The sequence below is a fragment of the Oncorhynchus clarkii genome, chromosome 10 (assembly GCF_045791955.1).
Source record: "Oncorhynchus clarkii lewisi isolate Uvic-CL-2024 chromosome 10, UVic_Ocla_1.0, whole genome shotgun sequence".
NCBI lineage: Eukaryota > Metazoa > Chordata > Actinopteri > Salmoniformes > Salmonidae > Oncorhynchus > Oncorhynchus clarkii.
In genome coordinates, this window is record NC_092156.1 from 77,420,167 (window position 1) to 77,442,417 (window position 22,251).

The window sequence follows — 22,251 nt, forward strand, 5'->3', positions numbered from 1 at the left end:
TCAGAGTAGTAGCACCCACTTAGGTGATGCCTCAGGAGTTATGGGAGCCAGAAAGCTCACCACACACAGTTTCTTACTGAGACCTGGACAACCAGGTGAGGGGAGTTCCTTACTGAGACCCCAACAACCAGGTGAGGGAAGTTCCTTACTGAGACCTAGACAACCAGGTGAGGGGAGTTCCTTACTGAGACCTGGACAACCAGGTGAGGGGAGTTCCTTACTGAGACCTAGACAACCAGGTGAGGGGAGTTCCTTTCTGAGACCTGGACAACCAGGTGAGGGGAGTTCCTTACTGAGACCTAGACAACCAGGTGAGGGGAGTTCCTTACTGAGACCCAGACAACCAGGTGAGGGGAGTTCCTTACTGAGACCTAGACAACCAGGTGAGGGGAGTTCCTTACTGAGACCTAGACAACCAGGTGAGGGGAGTTCCTTACTGAGACCTAGACAACCAGGTGAGGGGAGTTCCTTACTGAGAACCGGACAACCAGGTGAGGGGAGTTCCTTACTGAGACCTAGACAACCAGGTGAGGGGAGTTCCTTACTGAGACCTAGACAACCAGGTGAGGGGAGTTCCTTACTGAGACCTAGACAACCAGGTGAGGGGAGTTCCTTACTGAGACCTAGACAACCAGGTGAGGGGAGTTCCTTACTGAGACCTAGACAACCAGGTGAGGGGAGTTCCTTACTGAGACCTAGACAACCAGGTGAGGGTAGTTCCTTACTGAGACCTGGACAACCAGGTGATGGGAGTTCTTTACTGAGATCTAGACAACCAGGTGAGGGGAGTTCCTTACTGATACCTAGACAACCAGGTGAGGGGAGTTCCTTACAAATTAGTGACCTTAATTCATCAATCAAGTACAAGGGAGGAGCGAAAACCCGCAGACACTCTTCCCACCGTGGAATCAGATGACTGTTCAACTGTACATACATCAGCCTACAGTACATTCAAGTTTTGTCCAAATACGTTGTTTGAAATGTTAGATACTTAGCTAATATTAGCCCAAAACAACAACACAAAAGTTGTAGCCCCACTGGTTGAAGCCGTAACTGAAGGTTCGTTCAAGAAAACAAGGAACTCGGGAAAAATATGTTCTCTGACTTGAAAAAATAGTTTTGAACGGTCATTGAACTCAGAATTACATGTCAAAAACTTGGGGCACCATCTCACAGCTTCTCCGATTTCCCCAGTTGTAATGAACGCACCAAAAGTAGCACATTTCTGCTGTGGCATATTGCATACATTTCACTAAACAGTCTGTTCTAAATAGCATGTAGTAAGATTAGTACACAGTATGAAGTTTTAGTAAGTAGTGGACAGGCCAGATTAGTACACAGTATGAAGTTTTAGTAAGTAGTGGACAGGCCAGATTAGTACACAGTATGAAGTTTTAGTAAGTAGTGGACAGGCCAGATTAGTACACAGTATGAAGTTTTAGTAAGTAGTGGACAGGCCAGATTTGGGACCAGTCTGATGGTGCCTGGTGAAGGGTTACCTTTTTAATGAGCACTTGTTTCATATATCTACTAGATATCTCATGTATCATCACACACACACACACACACACACACACGGTAAAAGGGTTTTCACCCTGGGGGAACCTGGACTTGTTTTCATCACGTCTGAGGCATTTCTAGGTCAGTTAGATGTGTTTCACAGATAATTGCCCAGGATGAAGGCAGGTCTGGGCTTCGCGCTGAATGATACACCCTATGACTGCTTCCTGTGTATTGAGGGGGGGGGGGGGGGGGGGGCACGAAGGATCACACTATAAGGCTCTACTGATCACACTATAAGGCTCTACTGATCACACTATAAGGCTCTACTGATCACACTATAAGGCTCTACTGATCACACTATAAGGCTCTACTGATCACACTATAAGGCTCTATGTTATACTGATCAACACTATAAGGCTCTACTGATCACACTATAAGGCTCTATGTTATACTGATCACACTATAAGGCTCTATGTTATACTGATCACACTATAAGGCTCTACTGATCACACTATAAGGCTCTACTGATCACACTAGAAGGCTCTATGTTATACTGATCACACTATAAGGCTCTATGTTATACTGATCACACTATAAGGCTCTATGTTATACTGATCACACTATAAGGCTCTATGTTCTACTGATCACACTATAAGGCTCTATGTTATACTGATCACACTATAAAGCTCTACTGATCACACTATAAGGCTCTACTGATCACACTATAAGGCTCTATGTTCTACTGATCACACTATAAGGCTCTATGTTATACTGATCACACTATAAGGCTCTACTGATCACACTATAAGGCTCTACTGATCACACTATAAGGCTCTATGTTCTACTGATCACACTATAAGGCTCTATGTTATACTGATCACACTATAAGGCTCTATGTTATACTGATCACACTATAAGGCTCTATGTTATACTGATCACACTATAAGGCTCTACTGATCACACTATAAGGCTCTATGTTCTACTGATCACACTATAAAGCTCTACTGATCACACTATAAGGCTCTACTGATCACACTATAAGGCTCTACTGATCACACTATAAGGCTCTACTGATCACACTACTGTAGATGTGGTTGTCCTTGTTTGATAGAGTCATTGGACGTATTTCAGCGATGTTCATATCGGCAGATTAATTGTTAAATATACAAGCTGACACGCGTTCCGGTCCCTGAAAGACTACAACTCGTGGGGCGGTGCTTCGTGCTCTGGCCCTGTCCCTCCCCCAAGGCAGGCTTTTCTGAAAGGGAGGTGACCACTAACAACACAATCCTTTGGGCAAAACTGAAAGAACTGACCAGACCGCAATAGCTTCTAGTGATTCCTTTCATCAACACAAATTTGACAATGGAGCATTTTTTGATGTTCTATTACCTACATGGTGACATTCAACCAAACATGTTTCAACCAGAATATAGCGGAGAAACAAAGAGTTGGATTTAGCTAACAATAGAAGCTCAGCTACAGCTGATGCTAGCATCAAGAGTGCAGACGAAAAAATATGGTGGCTAGCCAAGTTATTTTTCCTGCAAGCCACCTAGCTAGCTAACTTGAGTTTATCTACTGAAAACCATATTGTGTATTGCTGTATTGCTGGCTAACATACAGTACTGTGTTACAGTGTGGGGAAATAAAAAAATAAATCAGTTTGCTATCATAGGTAGCTAGCTAGTCTAGCAAGCTAAGTTAGCTAAACAACTACAGGTAGCCATATCTATGACTAAAAAGCAGAGGTTTTACAATCAGATCTATTGCATCTCAATTGTAAAACTTCCTCTCTTTTAAGTTGTAGATATGACTACTAAACAGCAAGCAACAATGTTACAACTAGCCACCTAAAGCTAGGTTTACCAGCAACAATAGCACATGACTGTAGTTGGCTAGCTAGTTAGCCTGGCGCCTGCTAACTTGTTAAGGCGTTTGCATGCTTCCCAGCCGAAACAGTTTGGATGAGTTCATGCACATATTATGACGTAATATTGTGATGTTTTTGCTAGTTTTTAACTTGGGGGAGGGTTTTTTCAGCTATTCAGGCAAACAATATTTTTTATGGAGACAGCTGAAGTCTACGCCCCTTTGTCGGTGATTGGTCAACAGTAGGGATTCTTCAATAAAGTCTTTGTTGTCATTCAATGAGAGAGAGAACTCGTTTTCCTGCACATTTTTTCATTGAGGAATACTGTACCAAGCATCTTAGTTAGATTGCACGACTAAGAAGTGTCAAAATGAATGCCAGATTTCCTGAGTCATCTCAGATTCATTTGGACTATCTGGAGGACATGTATATTGGCTGTGGCGTCTCAAGATGGACAAATAGTAATAATTGCCGCTTTTTTTCTAATTTTTCAAGCGAATGTCTTTTAAGGGACTATGCAGCCCTCTCGTTGGGTTGGCCTAGCTGAGCATGCTGATGCCATTATGCGCCACGCCTCGAATTTGTAAATTGTTAGTAAACGTGTAACATCAGTAACTGTAAATAATTTGACTAACTAGCTATGTAACATAAATGACGAGGGTTGATATTGGTTATCATTATGGCCATGGATGCTTTTAAATATCACAAAATGATAGGTATGATGCAAGAAAGGATTCCAAACAGATGTAAATAACAATTATTGGCTAGCTAGCGAGCTAGCTAGGTTTACAAGTTAACACTGAGGAGAAACAATAATACAACAATTTACTGTAATTGATGAACTGGTTTTACTGTAGAATATTTGCATAAACATGCCTGATAGAAATGGCTGTAGCTAGATACTGTCTGCCTACCTACGTTACAGCATTATTCTAAAATGGATTAAATCGTTATTTCCCCCTCATCATACTACACACAATACCCCATAATGACAAAGCGAAAACACGTTTTTAGTTTAGCAAATTTACACGTAAGTATTCAGACCCTTTGCTATTAGACTCAAAATTGAGCTCAGGTTCATTATGTTTCCATTGATCATCCTTGAGATGTTTCTACAACTTGATTGGAGTCCACCTGTGGTAAATTCAATTGATTGGACATGATTTGGTAATGGACACACCTGTCTATATAAGGTCCCACAGTGCACAGTTGACAGTGCACCTCAAAGCAAAAACCAAGCCATGAGATGGAAGGAATTGTCCGTAGAGCTCAGAGACAGAAATGTGTCTAGGCACAGATCTGGGAAAGGGTACCAATACATTTCTGCAGCACAATGGCCTCCATCATTCTTAAATGGAAGAAGATTGGAACCACCAAGACTATTCCGAGAGCTGGCCGTCCGGCCAAACTGAGTAATCGGGGGAGAAGGGCCTCGGTGCCGGAGATGGTGCCAGAGAAGAAGACAGACATTTTACTTGCCCCCAGCAGATTGTGTTTTTTTGTTAGTTTATTTGCGCTGTTTCTAACTTATTTTTGTACTTAATTTGTCCATAATGTTGCCGCTACCGTCTCTTATGACTGAAAATAACTTCTAGACCTCAGGACTGCGATTACTCACCACGGACTAGCAGAATCCTTTTTTCCTTTCATGACACTGACGAGCCCAACGTGAAGGATATACTGCTTCCTCTGGAACATATACTGTTTTCCGTGATCTGCGTGAAGAGGAGGCGGAGAAAGAGGGGCTGAAGGTCGGGCTGCCTTCTGAGAAGGAGGCGTAGGAGATGAAATAAACCCCCAATTCCCTCCATTCTGCTAGCAAACGTGCAATCTAAAGGAGAATAAAATCGCAGAGTTACGCAGAAGATTAAACTACCAAACTATTAAACTACTGAACGACGACAATATCAACATATAGCTGGCTAGTTATACGATGTACCGGCAAGATAGAACAGCGGCGTCTGGTAAGACAAAGGGCGGCAGTCTGTGTATTTTTGTAAACAACAGCTGGTGCTGATATCTAAGGAAGTCTCGAGCTATTGCTCGCCTGAGGTAGAGTATCTCATGATAAGCTGTACACCACACTACCTACCTAAAGAGTTTTCATCTGTATTCTTTGTAGCTGTTTACATACCACCACAGTCAGAGGCTGGCACTATAAGACAGCATTGAATGAGCTGTATTCCACCATAAGCAAACAAGAAAACGCTCACTCAGAGGCGGCGCTCCTAGAATCCGGGAAACTTAAATCCGTTTTACCAAATTTTTATCAGAATGTTAAATGTGCAACCAGAAAAAAAATAACTCTGGACCACCTTTACTCTACACACAGAGACGGGTACAAAGCTCTCCCTCGCCCTCCATTTGGCAAATCTGACCATAATTATATCCTCCTGATTCCTGCTTACAAGCAAAAATTAAAGCAGGAAGCACCAGTGACTAGATCAATAAAAAAGTGGTCAGAGGAAGCAGATGCTACAGGACTGTTTTGCTAGCACAGACTGGAATATGTTCCGGGATTCCTCCGATGGCATTGAGGAGTACACCACATCAGTCATTGGTTTCATCAATAAGTGCATTGATGATTTCATCCCCACAGTGACCGTACGTACATACCCAACCAGAAACCATGGATTACAGGCAGCATCCGCACTGAGCTAAAGGCTAGACTCTAAGCCGGAAGCTTATAAGAAATCCCGCTATACCCTCCGATGAACCATCAAACAGACGAAGCGTTGATACAGAACTAAGATTGAATCATACTACACCAGCTCTGACGCATGTCAGATGTGACAGGGCCTGCAAACCATTACAGACTACAAAGGGAAGCACAGCCGAGAGCTGCCCAGTGACACAAGCCTACCAGACGAGCTAAACTACTTCTATGCTCACTTCGAGGCAAATAACACTGAAACATACATGAGAGCACTAACTGTTCCGAAGACTGTGTGATCACACTATCTGCAGCCAATGTGAGTAAGACCTTTAACTTCTTGATTCTACTTGAGACGCATATGTCTCAAGTAGGCACCTGGAAATGCAAATGCGCTACGCTAAATGCTAAATGTACTCGTTTAAACTCAAACCTTGATCAAAATTCACAAGCAGGGTATTGAATTAAAGCTACACTCGTTGTGAACCTAGCCAACAAGTCAGATTTTTAAAATGCTTTTCGGCGAAAGCATGAGAAGCTATTATCTGATAGCATGCACCACCTGAAAATGCATGAATGCGACGTAAACAAAGACTCTGCTTATCCGACGCAGCACAAAACGCAGAAATAAAATATAAAACATTCATTACCTTTGACGAGCTTCTTTCTTGGCACTCCTATATGCCCAATAAACATCACTATTGGGTCTTTTTTTCGTTTAAATCGGTCCATATATACCCAAAATAGCTTTGTATGGAAGCTGTGTCATTCAGAAAAAAACATCGTTTTTAAACGCTGCGTAATTTTTTAAAATTAAAAAAGTTGACGATAAACTTTCACAAAACACTTCGAAATCCTTTTGTAATCCAACTTTAGGTATTAGTAAACGTTTATAATCTATCAAAATGATTACAGGGCGATGTATATTCAATAGCTCCTCGTTTGCAAATCAATGGCTGCCCATGTCCACATTAACAACATCCGGGTGAAGACTGGAAGAAACGGATGCCAGATAGATGGATTTTCCAACAATTAATTCAATTGAAAATGACGACAATGGCATCGTGTGGAATTTGTATGAATTGCATGCAGGTCGATATTAAATTCTGTCCTCTTTTAACAACTCATGGAAGTGACTTATGGAAATTATTTTTAGCTTTCAGAGAGCAGTTTTTCTTGCGTTTTTCAATGAAACACACGATCTGTTATAGTCACAGCCGTGATTTAACCAGTTTTAGAAACTTCAGAGTGTTTTCTATCCACACATATTAATCATATGCATATACTATATTCCTGGCATGAGTAGCAGGACGCTGAAAAGTTGCGTGATTTTTAACAGAATTTTCGAAAAAGGAGGGGGTAGAAGTAAGAGGTTGTTTAAACAGGTTTAAGAAGTTAGCTTTCAGTGATGCCAGAGCGATTGATGAGGCTCTTCACAGAATAACCTCAGCAGCAGGGAGGGACGGCCCCAGCAGTCAGCTGGCTCAGGCACCAGAGCAACAGGAAGAAGAGGGAGGGACAGCCCCAGCAGTCAGCTGGCTCAGGCACCGGGGTAACAGGAAGAAGAGGAGCAGATGGAGCAGAAGCACCAGCAGTAGTGCCACAAACGTCTGCTGTTTGGATGCTGTTTGACAAGAGCAACTGGGGATGCAGCACGGAGGAATCCCTCAGCAGATCACATAATGGAGGTCCGATCCTATTTGGAGGAGCCCCTCTGAAGATCCTCTGAGCTGGTGGAAGAACAAGGCCTCTGTCTACCCACGGCTTACTAAAGTCATGACAGGGAGACTCTGCATAGCGGCCACATCCGTTCCCTCTGAGAGGGTCTTCTCGAAAACGGGATAAATATTTACTGAGAGAAGAAACCGCTGCTGCTTTTAACATGGCAACAAAGAAGAGAGAAAAGAGGGACCAGTTTAATGTTTTAAGTGGGATGCTGCAGTTTTGCACATTGTTATTGCAATATTCTATTATGCTGATTGTATTCGTTTTGAATTGTTAGATTTATATGCACTTTGTTTATATACATTAAAAAGTTTAAATGTAAATGTTTAATAGCATTCTTTTTCATTACAAACCAATGCATTTTTAAATATATTGTGGTTAAGGTAGAGTATGATTTCATTTAATAATTTAATTAGAATTGTTTTAACACCAATCATTGTCAAACTATCGCAAAGTGTTTGACTTGAGAAAATACAAAACATGTATTTTTTAAAGAGCCGTTTGGGAGCCAAAAGAGAGCTGAGCAGAACGATCCGGCTCACTGAAAAGAGCCGGAATGCCCATCAGTGATGTGGACTGTTTCCCCAACAACCTGACTCGGCTGCTCTCGGCTCTTTCCGTTCTCATCGGTATTCCGAAACTGTACGCGCGCTATCGACGATGAAAAGGCTCCAGCAGTGTTCGCGCGCCTCATAAAGAGAGAGAGAGAGAGACACAGAGAGAGAGCCAGAGATCCGCAGAGCTGGAGCGATCTTCCCACGACCGAACCGCTACAGGACCTGAGACCAGTGCATTAGACACGCAACCCCCTGCTGTGGGTTCCCTCTGCTGTCCGGTAACCAGGTCGCCATGCTGACCGTCTGATTAGCAGTCTGTGTGCCTGTCTGGAGGAACTGACCGTTATTCGGTGTACTGGGCCGTTATTCAGTGGATGTATGTCGACGCCTCTCGGTATGAAATGTCTGAACTAACAACGATGAGGAATCTGCTGCTCGTGTTTCTCCTAACTGTCATCTGCTTGAGACGCGAGGCGCTCTGCGGTTCTCCAAGTGTACAGATCGGTAGGTACATTCATATATATTACATATTGAAAATAAATTATTCATATAACATATAAGTATATATATATATATTGCATTAGACAGTGGTCTATGTTGTCTCCGTGTACTGACACGTAGTGTGGTTATTAGCCTGCCTAACACTGGAGCGGTGGTTTCATCTGCATTACACTGCATCTGAGATGGCGGGAGGGAGAAACGGGGGAGGAGGAAGAGAGGGAGAGGAGGGAGAGACAAGGGGGAGACGGAGAGGGAAAGAGAGGAGAGCAAGAGGGAGATAATGAGGAAGGAGAGAGAGAAGGGGAATTAAGGAGAGAGTGAGTGATGGGTATAAGCTATTGAGAAGGCTGAAGGGGTTCAAGGCCTGGTCTTTAAAACAGATTTAAAGATGCTATTATTAATGATGAGGTCTGCTTCCTGCTGCATTATCATGGAAGACAGAACTGGGTATCATACCAGGCCTTGATTAGGATTATTATTGGTATTATTATGATTATTATTATACAGTAACAGCAGTCAGTGATTCAAGGCCTGTTCCAGACAACCTCACAGTGACTTCTCATAGACTGATAGTTAAATAGGTCTGTTTCAGTTCAATATGTCGGTTTTAGTTCAATATATCTATTTCAATTAAATGTGTCTGTTCAGTTAAATGTGGATGGCAGTTTCAGTTCATTATGCATGGCAGTTTCAGTTCATTATGCATGGAAGTTTCAGTTCATTGTGCATGGCAGTTTCAGTTCATTGTGCATGGAAGTTTCAGTTCATTATGCATGGCAGTTTCAGTTCATTATGCATGGAAGTTTCAGTTCATTATGCATGGCAGTTTCAGTTCATTATGCATGGAAGTTTCAGATCAATATGGCAGTTTCAGTTCATTATGCATGGAAGTTTCAGTTCATTATGCATGGAAGTTTCAGTTCATTATGCATGGCAGTTTCAGATCAATATGGCAGTTTCAGTTCATTATGCATGGAAGTTTCAGTTCATTATGCATGGCAGTTTCAGTTCATTATGCATGGAAGTTTCAGTTCATTATGCATGGCAGTTTCAGTTCATTATGCATGGCAGTTTCAGATCAATATGGCAGTTTCAGTTCATTATGCATGGAAGTTTCAGTTCATTATGCATGGAAGTTTCAGTTCATTATGCATGGCAGTTTCAGATCAATATGGCAGTTTCAGTTCATTATGCATGGAAGTTTCAGTTCATTATGCATGGCAGTTTCAGTTCATTATGCATGGAAGTTTCAGATCAATATGGCAGTTTCAGTTCATTATGCATGGAAGTTTCAGTTCATTATGCATGGAAGTTTCAGTTCATTATGCATGGCAGTTTCAGATCAATATGGCAGTTTCAGTTCAATATGGATGGCTGTTTCAGTTCAATATGGACGGCTGTTTCAGTTCAATATGTCTGTTTGAGATAGATATGGAAGGCTGTTTCAGTTCAATATGGATGGCTGTTTCAGTTCAATATGGCTGTTTGAGATAGATATGGAAGGCTGTTTCAGTTCAATATGGCTGTTTGAGATCAATATGGCAGTTTCAGTTCATTATGCATGGAAGTTTCAGTTCATTATGCATGGAAGTTTCAGTTCATTATGCATGGCAGTTTCAGATCAATATGGCAGTTTCAGTTCATTATGCATGGAAGTTTCAGTTCATTATGCATGGCAGTTTCAGTTCATTATGCATGGAAGTTTCAGATCAATATGGCAGTTTCAGTTCATTATGCATGGAAGTTTCAGTTCATTATGCATGGCAGTTTCAGTTCATTATGCATGGCAGTTTCAGATCAATATGGCAGTTTCAGTTCAATATGAATGGCTGTTTCAGTTCAATATGGACGGCTGTTTCAGTTCAATATGTCTGTTTGAGATAGATATGAAAGGCTGTTTCAGTTCAATATGGATGGCTGTTTCAGTTCAATATGGCTGTTTGAGATAGATATGGAAGGCTGTTTCAGTTCAATATGGCTGTTTGAGATCAATATGGCAGTTTCAGTTCATTATGCATGGAAGTTTCAGTTCATTATGCATGGAAGTTTCAGTTCATTATGCATGGCAGTTTCAGATCAATATGGCAGTTTCAGTTCATTATGCATGGAAGTTTCAGTTCATTATGCATGGCAGTTTCAGTTCATTATGCATGGAAGTTTCAGTTCATTATGCATGGCAGTTTCAGATCAATATGGCAGTTTCAGTTCATTATGCATGGAAGTTTCAGTTCATTATGCATGGCAGTTTCAGTTCATTATGCATGGAAGTTTCAGTTCATTATGCATGGCAGTTTCAGTTCATTATGCATGGCAGTTTCAGATCAATATGGCAGTTTCAGTTCATTATGCATGGAAGTTTCAGTTCATTATGCATGGCAGTTTCAGTTCATTATGCATGGAAGTTTCAGTTCATTATGCATGGCAGTTTCAGATCAATATGGCAGTTTCAGTTCATTATGCATGGAAGTTTCAGTTCATTATGCATGGCAGTTTCAGTTCATTATGCATGGCAGTTTCAGATCAATATGGCAGTTTCAGTTCATTATGCATGGAAGTTTCAGTTCATTATGCATGGCAGTTTCAGTTCATTATGCATGGCAGTTTCAGATCAATATGGCAGTTTCAGTTCATTATGCATGGAAGTTTCAGTTCATTATGCATGGCAGTTTCAGTTCATTATGCATGGAAGTTTCAGTTCATTATGCATGGCAGTTTCAGTTCATTATGCATGGCAGTTTCAGATCAATATGGCAGTTTCAGTTCATTATGCATGGAAGTTTCAGTTCATTATGCATGGCAGTTTCAGTTCATTATGCATGGAAGTTTCAGTTCATTATGCATGGCAGTTTCAGATCAATATGGCAGTTTCAGTTCATTATGCATGGAAGTTTCAGTTCATTATGCATGGCAGTTTCAGTTCATTATGCATGGCAGTTTCAGATCAATATGGCAGTTTCAGTTCATTATGCATGGAAGTTTCAGTTCATTATGCATGGCAGTTTCAGTTCATTATGCATGGCAGTTTCAGATCAATATGGCAGTTTCAGTTCATTATGCATGGAAGTTTCAGTTCATTATGCATGGCAGTTTCAGTTCATTATGCATGGCAGTTTCAGATCAATATGGCAGTTTCAGTTCATTATGCATGGAAGTTTCAGTTCATTATGCATGGCAGTTTCAGTTCATTATGCATGGCAGTTTCAGATCAATATGGCAGTTTCAGTTCAATATGGATGGCTGTTTCAGTTCAATATGGACGGCTGTTTCAGTTCAATATGTCTGTTTGAGATAGATATGGAAGGCTGTTTCAGTTCAATATGGATGGCTGTTTCAGTTCAATATGGCTGTTTGAGATAGATATGGAAGGCTGTTTCAGTTCAATATGGCTGTTTGAGATAGATATGGAAGGCTGTTTCAGTTCAATATGGCTGTTTGAGATAGATATGGAAGGCTGTTTCAGTTCAATATGGATGGCTGTTTCAGTTCAATATGGATGGCTGTTTCAGTTCAATATGGATGGCTGTTTCAGTTCAATATGGATGGCTGTTTCAGTTCAATATGGATGTTTCAGTTCAATATGGATGGTCATGGAAATATGTAGATGTTGATGCAGCTGAACATTCTCTCTGTTTAATACAGACACAGAGTGTTTCTAAAGAAGGTCTCTGTTTAATACAGACAGAATCAGTGTTTCTAAAGAAGATCTCTGTTTAATACAGACAGAGTGTTTCTAAACATTCTCTCTGTTTAATACAGACAGAATCAGAGTGTTTCTAAACATTCTCTCTGTTTAATACAGACACAGAGTGTTTCTAAACATTCTCTCTGTTGAATACAGACAGAATCAGTGTTTCTAAACATTCTCTCTGTTTAATACAGACAGAATCAGAGTGTTTCTAAACATTCTCTCTGTTTAATACAGACAGAATCAGAGTGTTTCTAAACATTCTTTCTGTTTAATACAGACAGAATCAGAGTGTTTCTAAACATTCTCTCTGTTTAATACAGACAGAGTCAGTGTTTCTAAAGAAGATCTCTGTTTAATACAGACATAATCATAGTGTTTCTAAACATTCTCTCTGTTTAATACAGACAGAATCAGTGTTTCTAAAGAAGATCTCTGTTTAATACAGACAGAATCAGACTATTTCGTAACCAAGCCCTTCTGGGTAGACAACGTCAGAAAGTTGAACCACAGAAGACAGGGAAACAACATACAGAGTACTGCCAGACCGGCTAGATATCCAGCTAAACATTCTCCCAGAGTACTGCCAGACTAGCTAGATAACCAGCTAAACATTCTCCCAGAGTACTGCCAGACTAGCTAGATAACCAGCTAAACATTCTCCCAGAGTACTGCCAGACTAGCTAGATAACCAGCTAAACATTCTCCCAGAGTACTGCCAGACTAGCTAGATAACCAGCTAAACATTCTCCCAGAGTACTGCCAGACTACCTAGATAACCAGCCAAACATTCTCCTTGTGTGGGGGGGGGGGGGGGGTTCTGTGTGTGTGTGTGTGTGTGTGTGTGTGTGTGTGTGTGTGTGTGTGTGTGTGTGTGTGTGTGTGTGTGTGTGTGTGTGTGTGTGTGTGTGTGTGTGTGTGTGTGTGTGTGTGTGTAGGAGGGCTGTTCCCACGCGGTGCTGATCAGGAGTATAGTGCGTTCCGGATTGGAATGGTCCAGTATGGAACCCAGGACTTCCGCCTCACTCCTCACATAGACAACCTGGAGGTTGCCAACAGCTTCGCTGTCACCAACTGCTGTGAGTAACACACACACACAGACACACACAGACACACACGGGCAGGGGAGTGAAGGGGTGGAGAGATGAGGGTACCCTGCATGATGCTTGGGGCAGTCCACTGCCTGTTTGTAGGACGGTTGGTCAGAAGAGAGAGCAGGTCCAGCCTCTCCTCTAAGTTCTCTTACTTCACACGCTGCTCTCACCTTACAGAGAACCAGCCAGGTCATTCAAGATTGACCAAGAAATTGGACGTCTAGCCATGTCCCGAGGACATGGGGCATTGCTTTCAAAACCTGTCACTAGGGGGAAAAGTGAGCGCTATTACCATCAAGTAGGCTGGGGTTTTGTGGACTGAGTTGGTGGATGGATGTCCATCAGTGGAGGCTCCTCAGAGGAGGAAGGGGAGGACCATCCTACTCAGTGAATTTCATAAAAATAAAAATAGTGAATCATTAAAAATGTTATATTTTTTTAAGATAAAACTATACTGAATATATTCACATCACCAAATAATTGATTAGAACACACTGTTGTTTTGCAATGAAGGTCTACAGTAGCCTCACCAGTACTCTGTAGGGTAGCACCATGGTGTAGCTGGAGGACAGCTAGTGTCTGTCCTCCTCTGGGTACATTGACTTCAATACAAAACCTAAGAGGCTCATGGTTTTCACTCACTTCCATAGACTTACACAGTAATTATGACAACTTCCAGAGGACGTCCTCCAACCTATCAGAGCTCTTGCAGCATGAACTGACATGTTGTCCACCCAATCAAAGGATCAGAGTATGAATCTAGTACTGAAAGCATCTCTCAGGCAAAGAGAGAGAAAGACAATAGTTGAACCGTTTTTTACACATTAATTTCTTCCTAAATTAAGCGAGAGAGACAGAGACAGAGGAGAGACAGAGACAGAGGAGAGACAGAGGAGAGACAGAGACAGAGGAGAGACAGAGGAGAGACAGAGACAGAGGAGAGACAGAGACAGAGGAGAGACAGAGACAGAGGAGAGACAGAGACAGAGGAGAGACAGAGACAGAGGAGAGACAGAGACAGAGGAGAGACAGAGACAGAGGAGAGACAGAGACAGAGGAGAGACAGAGACAGAGGAGAGACAGAGACAGAGGAGAGCTAGATATATTTTGTAGTATATACAGTTGAAGTCGGAAGTTTACACACTGTCACGCCCTGGCCTTAGTTATCTTTGTTTTCTTTATTATTTTGGTTAGGTCAGGGTGTGACACATACACCTTTGCCAAATACATTTAAACTCAGTTTTTCATAATTCCTGATATTTAATCTAAATCCCCTGTCTTATGTCAGTTAGGATCACCACTTTATTTTAAGAATGTGAAATGTCAGAATAATAGTAGAGAGAATGATTTATTTGAGCTTTTATTTCTTTCATCACATTCCCAGTGGGTCAGAAGTTTACATACACTCAATTAGGGTCAAACGTTTCGGGTATCCTTCCACAAGCTTCCCACAATAAGTGGGAATTTCGTCCCATTCCTCCTGACAGAGCTGGTGTAACTGAGTCAGGTTTGTAGGCCTCCTTGCCCGCACACGCTTTTTCAGTTCTGCCCACAAATTTTCCGTAGGGTTGAGATCAGGGCTTTCTGATGGCCACCCCAATACCTTGACTTTGTTGTCCTTAAGCCATTTTGCTTCGGAAGTATGCTTGGGGTCATTGTCCATTTGGAAGACCCATTTGCGACCTAGCTTTAACTTCCTGACTGATGTCTTGAGATGTTGCTTCAATATATCCACATAATTTTCCTTTCCTCATGTCCATCTATTTTGTGAAGTGCACCAGTCACTCCTGCAGCAAAGCACCCCCACAACATGATGCTCCACGTTTGGGATGGTGTTCTTCGGCTTGCAAGCCCCCCCTTTTCCTCCAAACATAACGATGGTCATTAAGGCCAAACAGTTAAATTTGTATTTTATCAGACCAGAGGACATTTCTCCAAAAAGTACGATCTTTGTCCCCATGTGCAGTTGCAAACCGTAGTCTGGATTTTTATTGGCGGTTTTGGAGCAGTGGCTTCTTCCTTGCTGAGCGGACTTTCAGGTTATATCGATATAGGACTTGTTTTACTGTGGATATAGATACTTTTGTACCTTTTTCCTCCAGCATCTTCACAAAGTCCTTTCCTGTTGTTCTGCGATTGATTTGCACTTTTCGCACCAAAGTACGTTCATCTCTAGGAGACAGAACACGTCTCCTTCCTGAGTGGTATGACGTCTGCGTGGTCTAATTGTGTTTATACTTGCGTACTATTGTTTGTACAGATGAACGTGGTACCTTCAGGCATTTGGAAAATGCTCCAAAGGATGAACCAGACTTGTAGAGGTCTACAATTTTTTTTCTGAGGTCTTGGCTGATTTCTTTTGATTTTCCCATGATGTCAAGCAAAGAGGCACTGAGTTTTAAGGTAGGCCTTGAAATACATCCACAGGTACACCTCCAATTGACCTGGGGTGGCAGGTAGCCTAGTTGTTAGAGCGTTGGGCCAGTAACAAAAAAAGGGTGTGATGGTGTGGGGGTGTGGGGGTGTGATGGTGTGGGGGTGTGGGGGTGTGGGGGTGTGATGGTGTTAGGGTGTGATGGTGTGATGGTGTGATGGTGTGGAGGTGTGATGGTGTGATGGTTTGATGGTGTGGGGGTGTGATGGTGTGATGGTGTGGGGGTGTGATGGTGTGATGGTGTGGGGGTGTGATGGTGTGATGGTGTGGGGGTGTGATGGTGTGGGGGTGTGATGGTGTGATGGTGTGGGGGTGTGATGGTGTGATGGTTTGATGGTGTGGGGATGTGATGGTGTGATGGTGTGATGGTGTGGGGGTGTGATGGTGTGATGGTGTGGGGGTGTGATGGTGTGATGGTGTGATGGTGTGGGGGTGTGATGGTGTGATGGTGTGGGGGTGTGATGGTGTGGGGGTGTGATGGTGTGATGGTGTGGGGGTGTGATGGTGTGATGGTTTGATGGTGTGGGGGTGTGATGGTGTGATGGTGTGGGGGTGTGATGGTGTGATGGTGTGATGGTGTGGAGGTGTGATGGTGTGATGGTGTGATGGTGTGGGGGTGTGATGGTGTGGGGGTGTGATGGTGTGGGGATGTGATGGTGTGATGGTGTGGGGGTGTGATGGTGTGATGGTGTGGGGGTGTGGGGGTGTGATGGTGTGATGGTGTGGTGGTGTGATGGTGTGATGGTGTGGGGGTGTGATGGTGTGGGGATGTGATGGTGTGATGGTGTGATGGTGTGGGGGTGTGATGGGGTGTGATGGTGTGATGGTGTGATGGTGTGGGGGTGTGATGGTGTGGGGGTGTGATGGTGTGATGGTGTGGGGGTGTGATGGTGTGATGGTGTGATGGTGTGGGGGTGTGATGGTGTGATGGTGTGGGGGTGTGATGGTGTGATGGTGTAGAGGTGCTTTGCTGGTGACACCATCAGTGATTTATTTAGAATTCAAGGCTTAACCAGCATGGCTTCCACAGCATTCTGCAGCGATACGCCATCCCATCTGGCGTTTTTCAACAGGACAATGATCCAACACACCTCCAGGCTGTGTAAGGGCTATTTGACCAAGAAGGAGAGTGATGGAGGGCTGCATCAGAAGACCTGGCCTCCACAATCACCCGACGTCAACCCAATTGAGATGGTTTGGGATGAGTTGGACCGCAGAGTGAAGGAAAAGCAGGCAACTGTCACGCCCTGATCTGTTTCACCTGTCCTTGTGTAACAGTATAACTTCCGTCCCCTCGCCCCGGGCTCGAACCAGGGACCCTCTGCACACATAGACAACTGACACCCACGAAGCATCGTTACCCATCGTGCCACAAAAGTCGCGGCTCTTGCAGAGCAAGGGGAACAACTACTTCAGATCTCAGAGCGATTGACATCACCGATTGAAACGCTATTAGCGCGCACCACCGCCGCTAACCATTTCACATCGGTTACACTCACCCCCCTTTTGACCTCCTCCTTTTCCGCAGCAACCAGTGATCCGGGTCAACAGCATCAATGTTACAGTATAGCTTCCTTCCCTCTCCTCGCCCCTACCTGGGCTCAAACCAGGGACCCTCTGCACACAGACAACAGTCACCCTCGAAGCATCGTTACCCATCGCGCCACAAAAGCCGCGGCCCTTGCAGAGTAAGGGGAACAACTACTTCAGGTCTCAGAGCGAGTGACATCACCGATTGAAACGCTATTAGCGCGCACCACCGCTAACTAGCTAGCCCTTTCACATCGGTTACACTTGTGCTTGTCTCCACCCCTCTCCAGGTGTCACCCATCTTCCCCATTATCCCCTGGGTACTTATATCTGTGTTCTCTGTTTGTCTGTTGCCAGTTCTTCTTGTTTTTCAAGTCAACCAGCGTTTTGTCTCAGCTTCTGTTTTTTCCAAGTCTCTCTTTTTCTCGCCCTCCTGGTTTTGACACTTGTCTGTCCTGACCACCTGCCTGACCACTCTGCATTCCCCTGACACTGTACCTTTGCCTCTACTCTGGATTATCGATCCCTGCCTGCCTTGACATGTTGTTTGCCTGCCCCTGTTGCTGTAATAAACTTTGTTACTTCAACACAGTCTGCATTTGGGTTTTACCTGGAACCCTGAGAGCAACAAGTAATCAGCATATATGGAAACTCCTTCAAGACTGCTGGAAAAGCATTCCAGGTGAAACTGTTGAGAGAATGCGAAGAGTGTACAAAGCTGTCATCAAGGCAAAGGGTGGCTACTTTTAAGAATCTCAAATATAAAATATATGTCGATTTTTTTTAACACTTTTTTGGTTACCAGATGATTCCATATGTGTTATTTAATAGTTTTGATGTCTTCACTATTATTCTACAATGTAGAAAATAGTAAAAAATAAAGAAAACCCCTCAAATGAGTAGGTGTGTCCAAACTTTTGACTGGTACTGTATATACTGTATATATATATATATATATATATATTTTATGTTTATGTTTCATGTAATTTACTTAGTTACTTAGCTAGCGAATGCAGCTAGCTAGTTTAGCCTACTCAAACACCCGGTTCAAACAGAGAGTGTTGCTATATTATCTAGCTGACTATGGCTATCCAACAGAGAGGGATGCTATGTTAGCTAGCTGACTATGGCTATCCATCAGAGAGTGATGCTATGTTAGCTAGCTGGCTATGGCTATCCAACAGAGAGTGATGCTATGTTAGCTAGCTGACTATGGCTATCCAACAGAGAGTGATGCTATGTTAGCTAGCTGGCTATGGCTATCCATCAGAGAGTGATGCTATGTTAGCTAGCTGGCTATGGCTATCCAACAGAGAGTGATGCTATGTTAGCTAGCTGGCTACAGATATCCAACAGAGATTGTTAGCTAGCTGGCTATGGCTATAACCTTTATTTTATTTAACCTTTATTTAACTAGACAAGTCAGTTAAGAACAAATTCTTATTTACAATGACGGCCTACTAGAAGGAAAAAGACTGCGGGATGGGGGCTGGGATTAAAAATAAAAAATAATAAAAAATATAGGATAAAACACACATCACAACAAAGACAAGACTACATGAAGAGAGACCTAAGACAACAACATAGCATGGCAGTAACACATGACAACACAGCATGGCAGTAACACATGACAACACAGCATTGCAGCAGCACATGTCAACACAGCATGGCAGCAACACATGACAACACAGCATGGCAGCAACACATGACAACACAGCATGGCAGCAACACATGACAACACAGCATGGTAGCAACACATGACAACACAGCATGGTAGCAACACAACATGAAGAGAGACCTAAGACAACAACATAACATGGCAGCAACACATGGCAGCACATCATGGTAGCAACACAACATGAAGAGAGACCTAAGACAACAACATAACATGGCAGCAACACATGGTAGCACATCATGGTAGCAACACAACATGACAACACAGCATGGCAGCAACACATGACAACACAGCATGGCAGCAACACATGACAACACAGCATGGCAGCAACACAACATGACAACACAGCATGGTAGCAACACATGACAACACAGCATGGCAGCAACACATGACAACACAGCATGGCAGCAACACAACATGACAACACAGCATGGTAGCAACACATGACAACACAGCATGGTAGCAACACATGACAACACAGCATGGTAGCAACACAACATGACAACAACATGGCATCAACACAACATGACAACAACATGGCAGCAACACAACATGACAACAACATGGCAGCAACACAACATGACAACACAGCATGGTAGCAATACTTTACAACACAGCATGGCAGCTACACATGACAACACAGCATGGCAGCAACACATGACAACACAGCATTGCAGCAGCACATGTCAACACAGCATGGCAGCAACACATGACAACACAGCATGGCAGCAACACATGACAACACAGCATGGTAGCAACACATGACAACACAGCATGGTAGCAACACATGACAACACAGCATGGTAGCAACACATGACAACACAGCATGGTAGCAACACATGACAACACAGCATGGTAGCAACACAACATGAAGAGAGACCTAAGACAACAACATAACATGGCAGCAACACATGGCAGCACATCATGGTAGCAACACAACATGAAGAGAGACCTAAGACAACAACATAACATGGCAGCAACACATGGTAGCACATCATGGTAGCAACACAACATGACAACACAGCATGGCAGCAACACATGACAACACAGCATGGCAGCAACACATGACAACACAGCATGGCAGCAACACAACATGACAACACAGCATGGTAGCAACACATGACAACACAGCATGGTAGCAACACATGACAACACAGCATGGTAGCAACACAACATGACAACAACATGGCAGCAACACAACATGACAACAATATGGCAGCAACACAACATGACAACAACATGGCAGCAACACAACATGACAACACAGCATGGTAGCAATACTTTACAACACAGCATGGCAGCTACACATGACAACACAGCATGGTAGCAACACAACATAACAACATCGCATGGCAGCAACACAACATGACAACACAGCATGGTAGCAACACAACATAACAACATCGCATGGTAGCAACACAACATGACAACACAGCATGGCAGCAACACAACATAACAACACCGCATGGCAGTAACACAACATGACAACACAGCATGGCAGCAACACAACATAACAACACCGCATGGCAGTAACACAACATGGTAGCAGCACAAAACATGGTAGAAACATTATTGGGCACAGACAACAGCACAAGAAGGTAGAGACAACAATACATCACGCAAAGCAGCCACAACCGTCAGTAAGAGTCCATGATTTAGTCTTTGAGGGAAGAGATTGAGATAAAACTGTCCAATTTGAGTGTTTGTTGCAGCTCGTTCCAGTTGCTAGCTGCAAGAAACTGAAAAGAGGAGCGACCCAGGGATGTGTGTGCTTTGGGGACCTTTAACAGAATGTGACTGGCAGAACGGGTGTTGTGTGGAGGATGAGGGCTGCAATAGATATCTCAGATAGGGGGAGTGAGGCCTCAGAGGGTTTAATAAATAAGTATCAACCAGTGGGTCTTGCGACGGGTATACAGAGATGACACGTTTACAGAGAAGTATAGAGTGCAGTGATGTGTTCTATAGGAAGCATTGGTGGCAAATCCGATTGCCGAATGGTAAAGAACATCTAGCCGCTCGAGAGCACCCTTACCTGCCAATCTATAAATTATGTCTCCGTAATCTAGCTAGGATGGTCATCTGAATCAGGGTTAGTTTGGTAGCAGGGGTTAAAGAGGAGCGATTACGATGGAGGAAACCAAGTCTAGATTTAACTTTAGCCTGCAGCTTTGATATGTGCTGAGAGAAGGACAGTGTACCGTCTAGCCATACTTCCAAGTGCTTGTATGAGGTGACTACCTCAATCTCTAAACTCTCAGATGTAGTAATCACACCTGTGGGGAGAGGGGCATTCTTCTTACCAAACCACATGACCGTTGTTTTGGAGGTGTTCAGAACAAGGTTAAGGGCAGAGAAAGCTTGTTGGACACTAAGAAAGCTTTGTGTAGAGCGATTAACACAAAATCCAGGGAGGGGCCAGCTGAGTATAAGACTGTATCATCTGCATATAAATGGTTGAGAGAGCTTCCTACTTCCTGAGCTATGTTGTTGATGTAAATTGAGAAGAGCGTGGGGCCTAGGATCTAGCCTTGGGGAACTCCCTTGGTGACAGGCAGTGGCTGAGACAGCAGATGTTCTGACTTTATACACTGCACTCTTTGAGAGAGGTAGTTACCAAACCAGGCCAAATACCCCTCAGAGACACCAATACTCCTTTGAATGGAATGGTCTACCGTATCAATAGCTTTGGCAAAGTCAATAAAAATGGCAGCACACAATTGCTTAGATTCAAGGGCAATGGTGACATCATTGAAGACTTTTAAGGTTGCAGTGACACATCCATAACCTGAGCAGAAACCAGATTGCATACTAGAGAGAATACTAGAGACATCAAGAAAGCCAGTCAGTTGATTATTGAAGTTTTTCCAACACTTTTGATAAACAGGGCAAAATAGAAATAGGGGTGTATCAGTTAGGATCAGCTTGATCTCCCCCTTTAAATAAAGGATGCACCGTGGCTGCCTTCCAAGCAATGGGAACCTCCCCAGAGAGGAGAGACAGGTTAAAAAGGTCAGAGAA

The 22,251-nt window shown here is 43.2% G+C and overlaps 1 protein-coding gene across 6 annotated transcripts in view; it reads left to right on the top strand.

The window, feature by feature from the left end:
* The first annotated feature begins 8,487 nt into the window (after nt 1–8,487).
* The window catches only part of LOC139419156 (glutamate receptor 2-like), a 66,384-nt gene continuing 52,620 nt past the window's right edge, over nt 8,488–22,251 (top strand). For 3 of the 6 annotated variants that reach the window (XR_011635386.1, XM_071169132.1, XM_071169133.1), the window contains exon 1: nt 13,449–13,576. Coding sequence is in view for 5 of the 6 variants with exons in the window: in XM_071169132.1 (XP_071025233.1) it covers nt 13,489–13,576 (88 nt within the window). In the remaining variant the exon portion in view is untranslated. Of the gene's footprint in view, nt 8,816–13,435; nt 13,577–22,251 lie in introns of those variants that run through there. The other 3 variants (XM_071169134.1, XM_071169135.1, XM_071169136.1) reach the window with 2 other exon arrangements.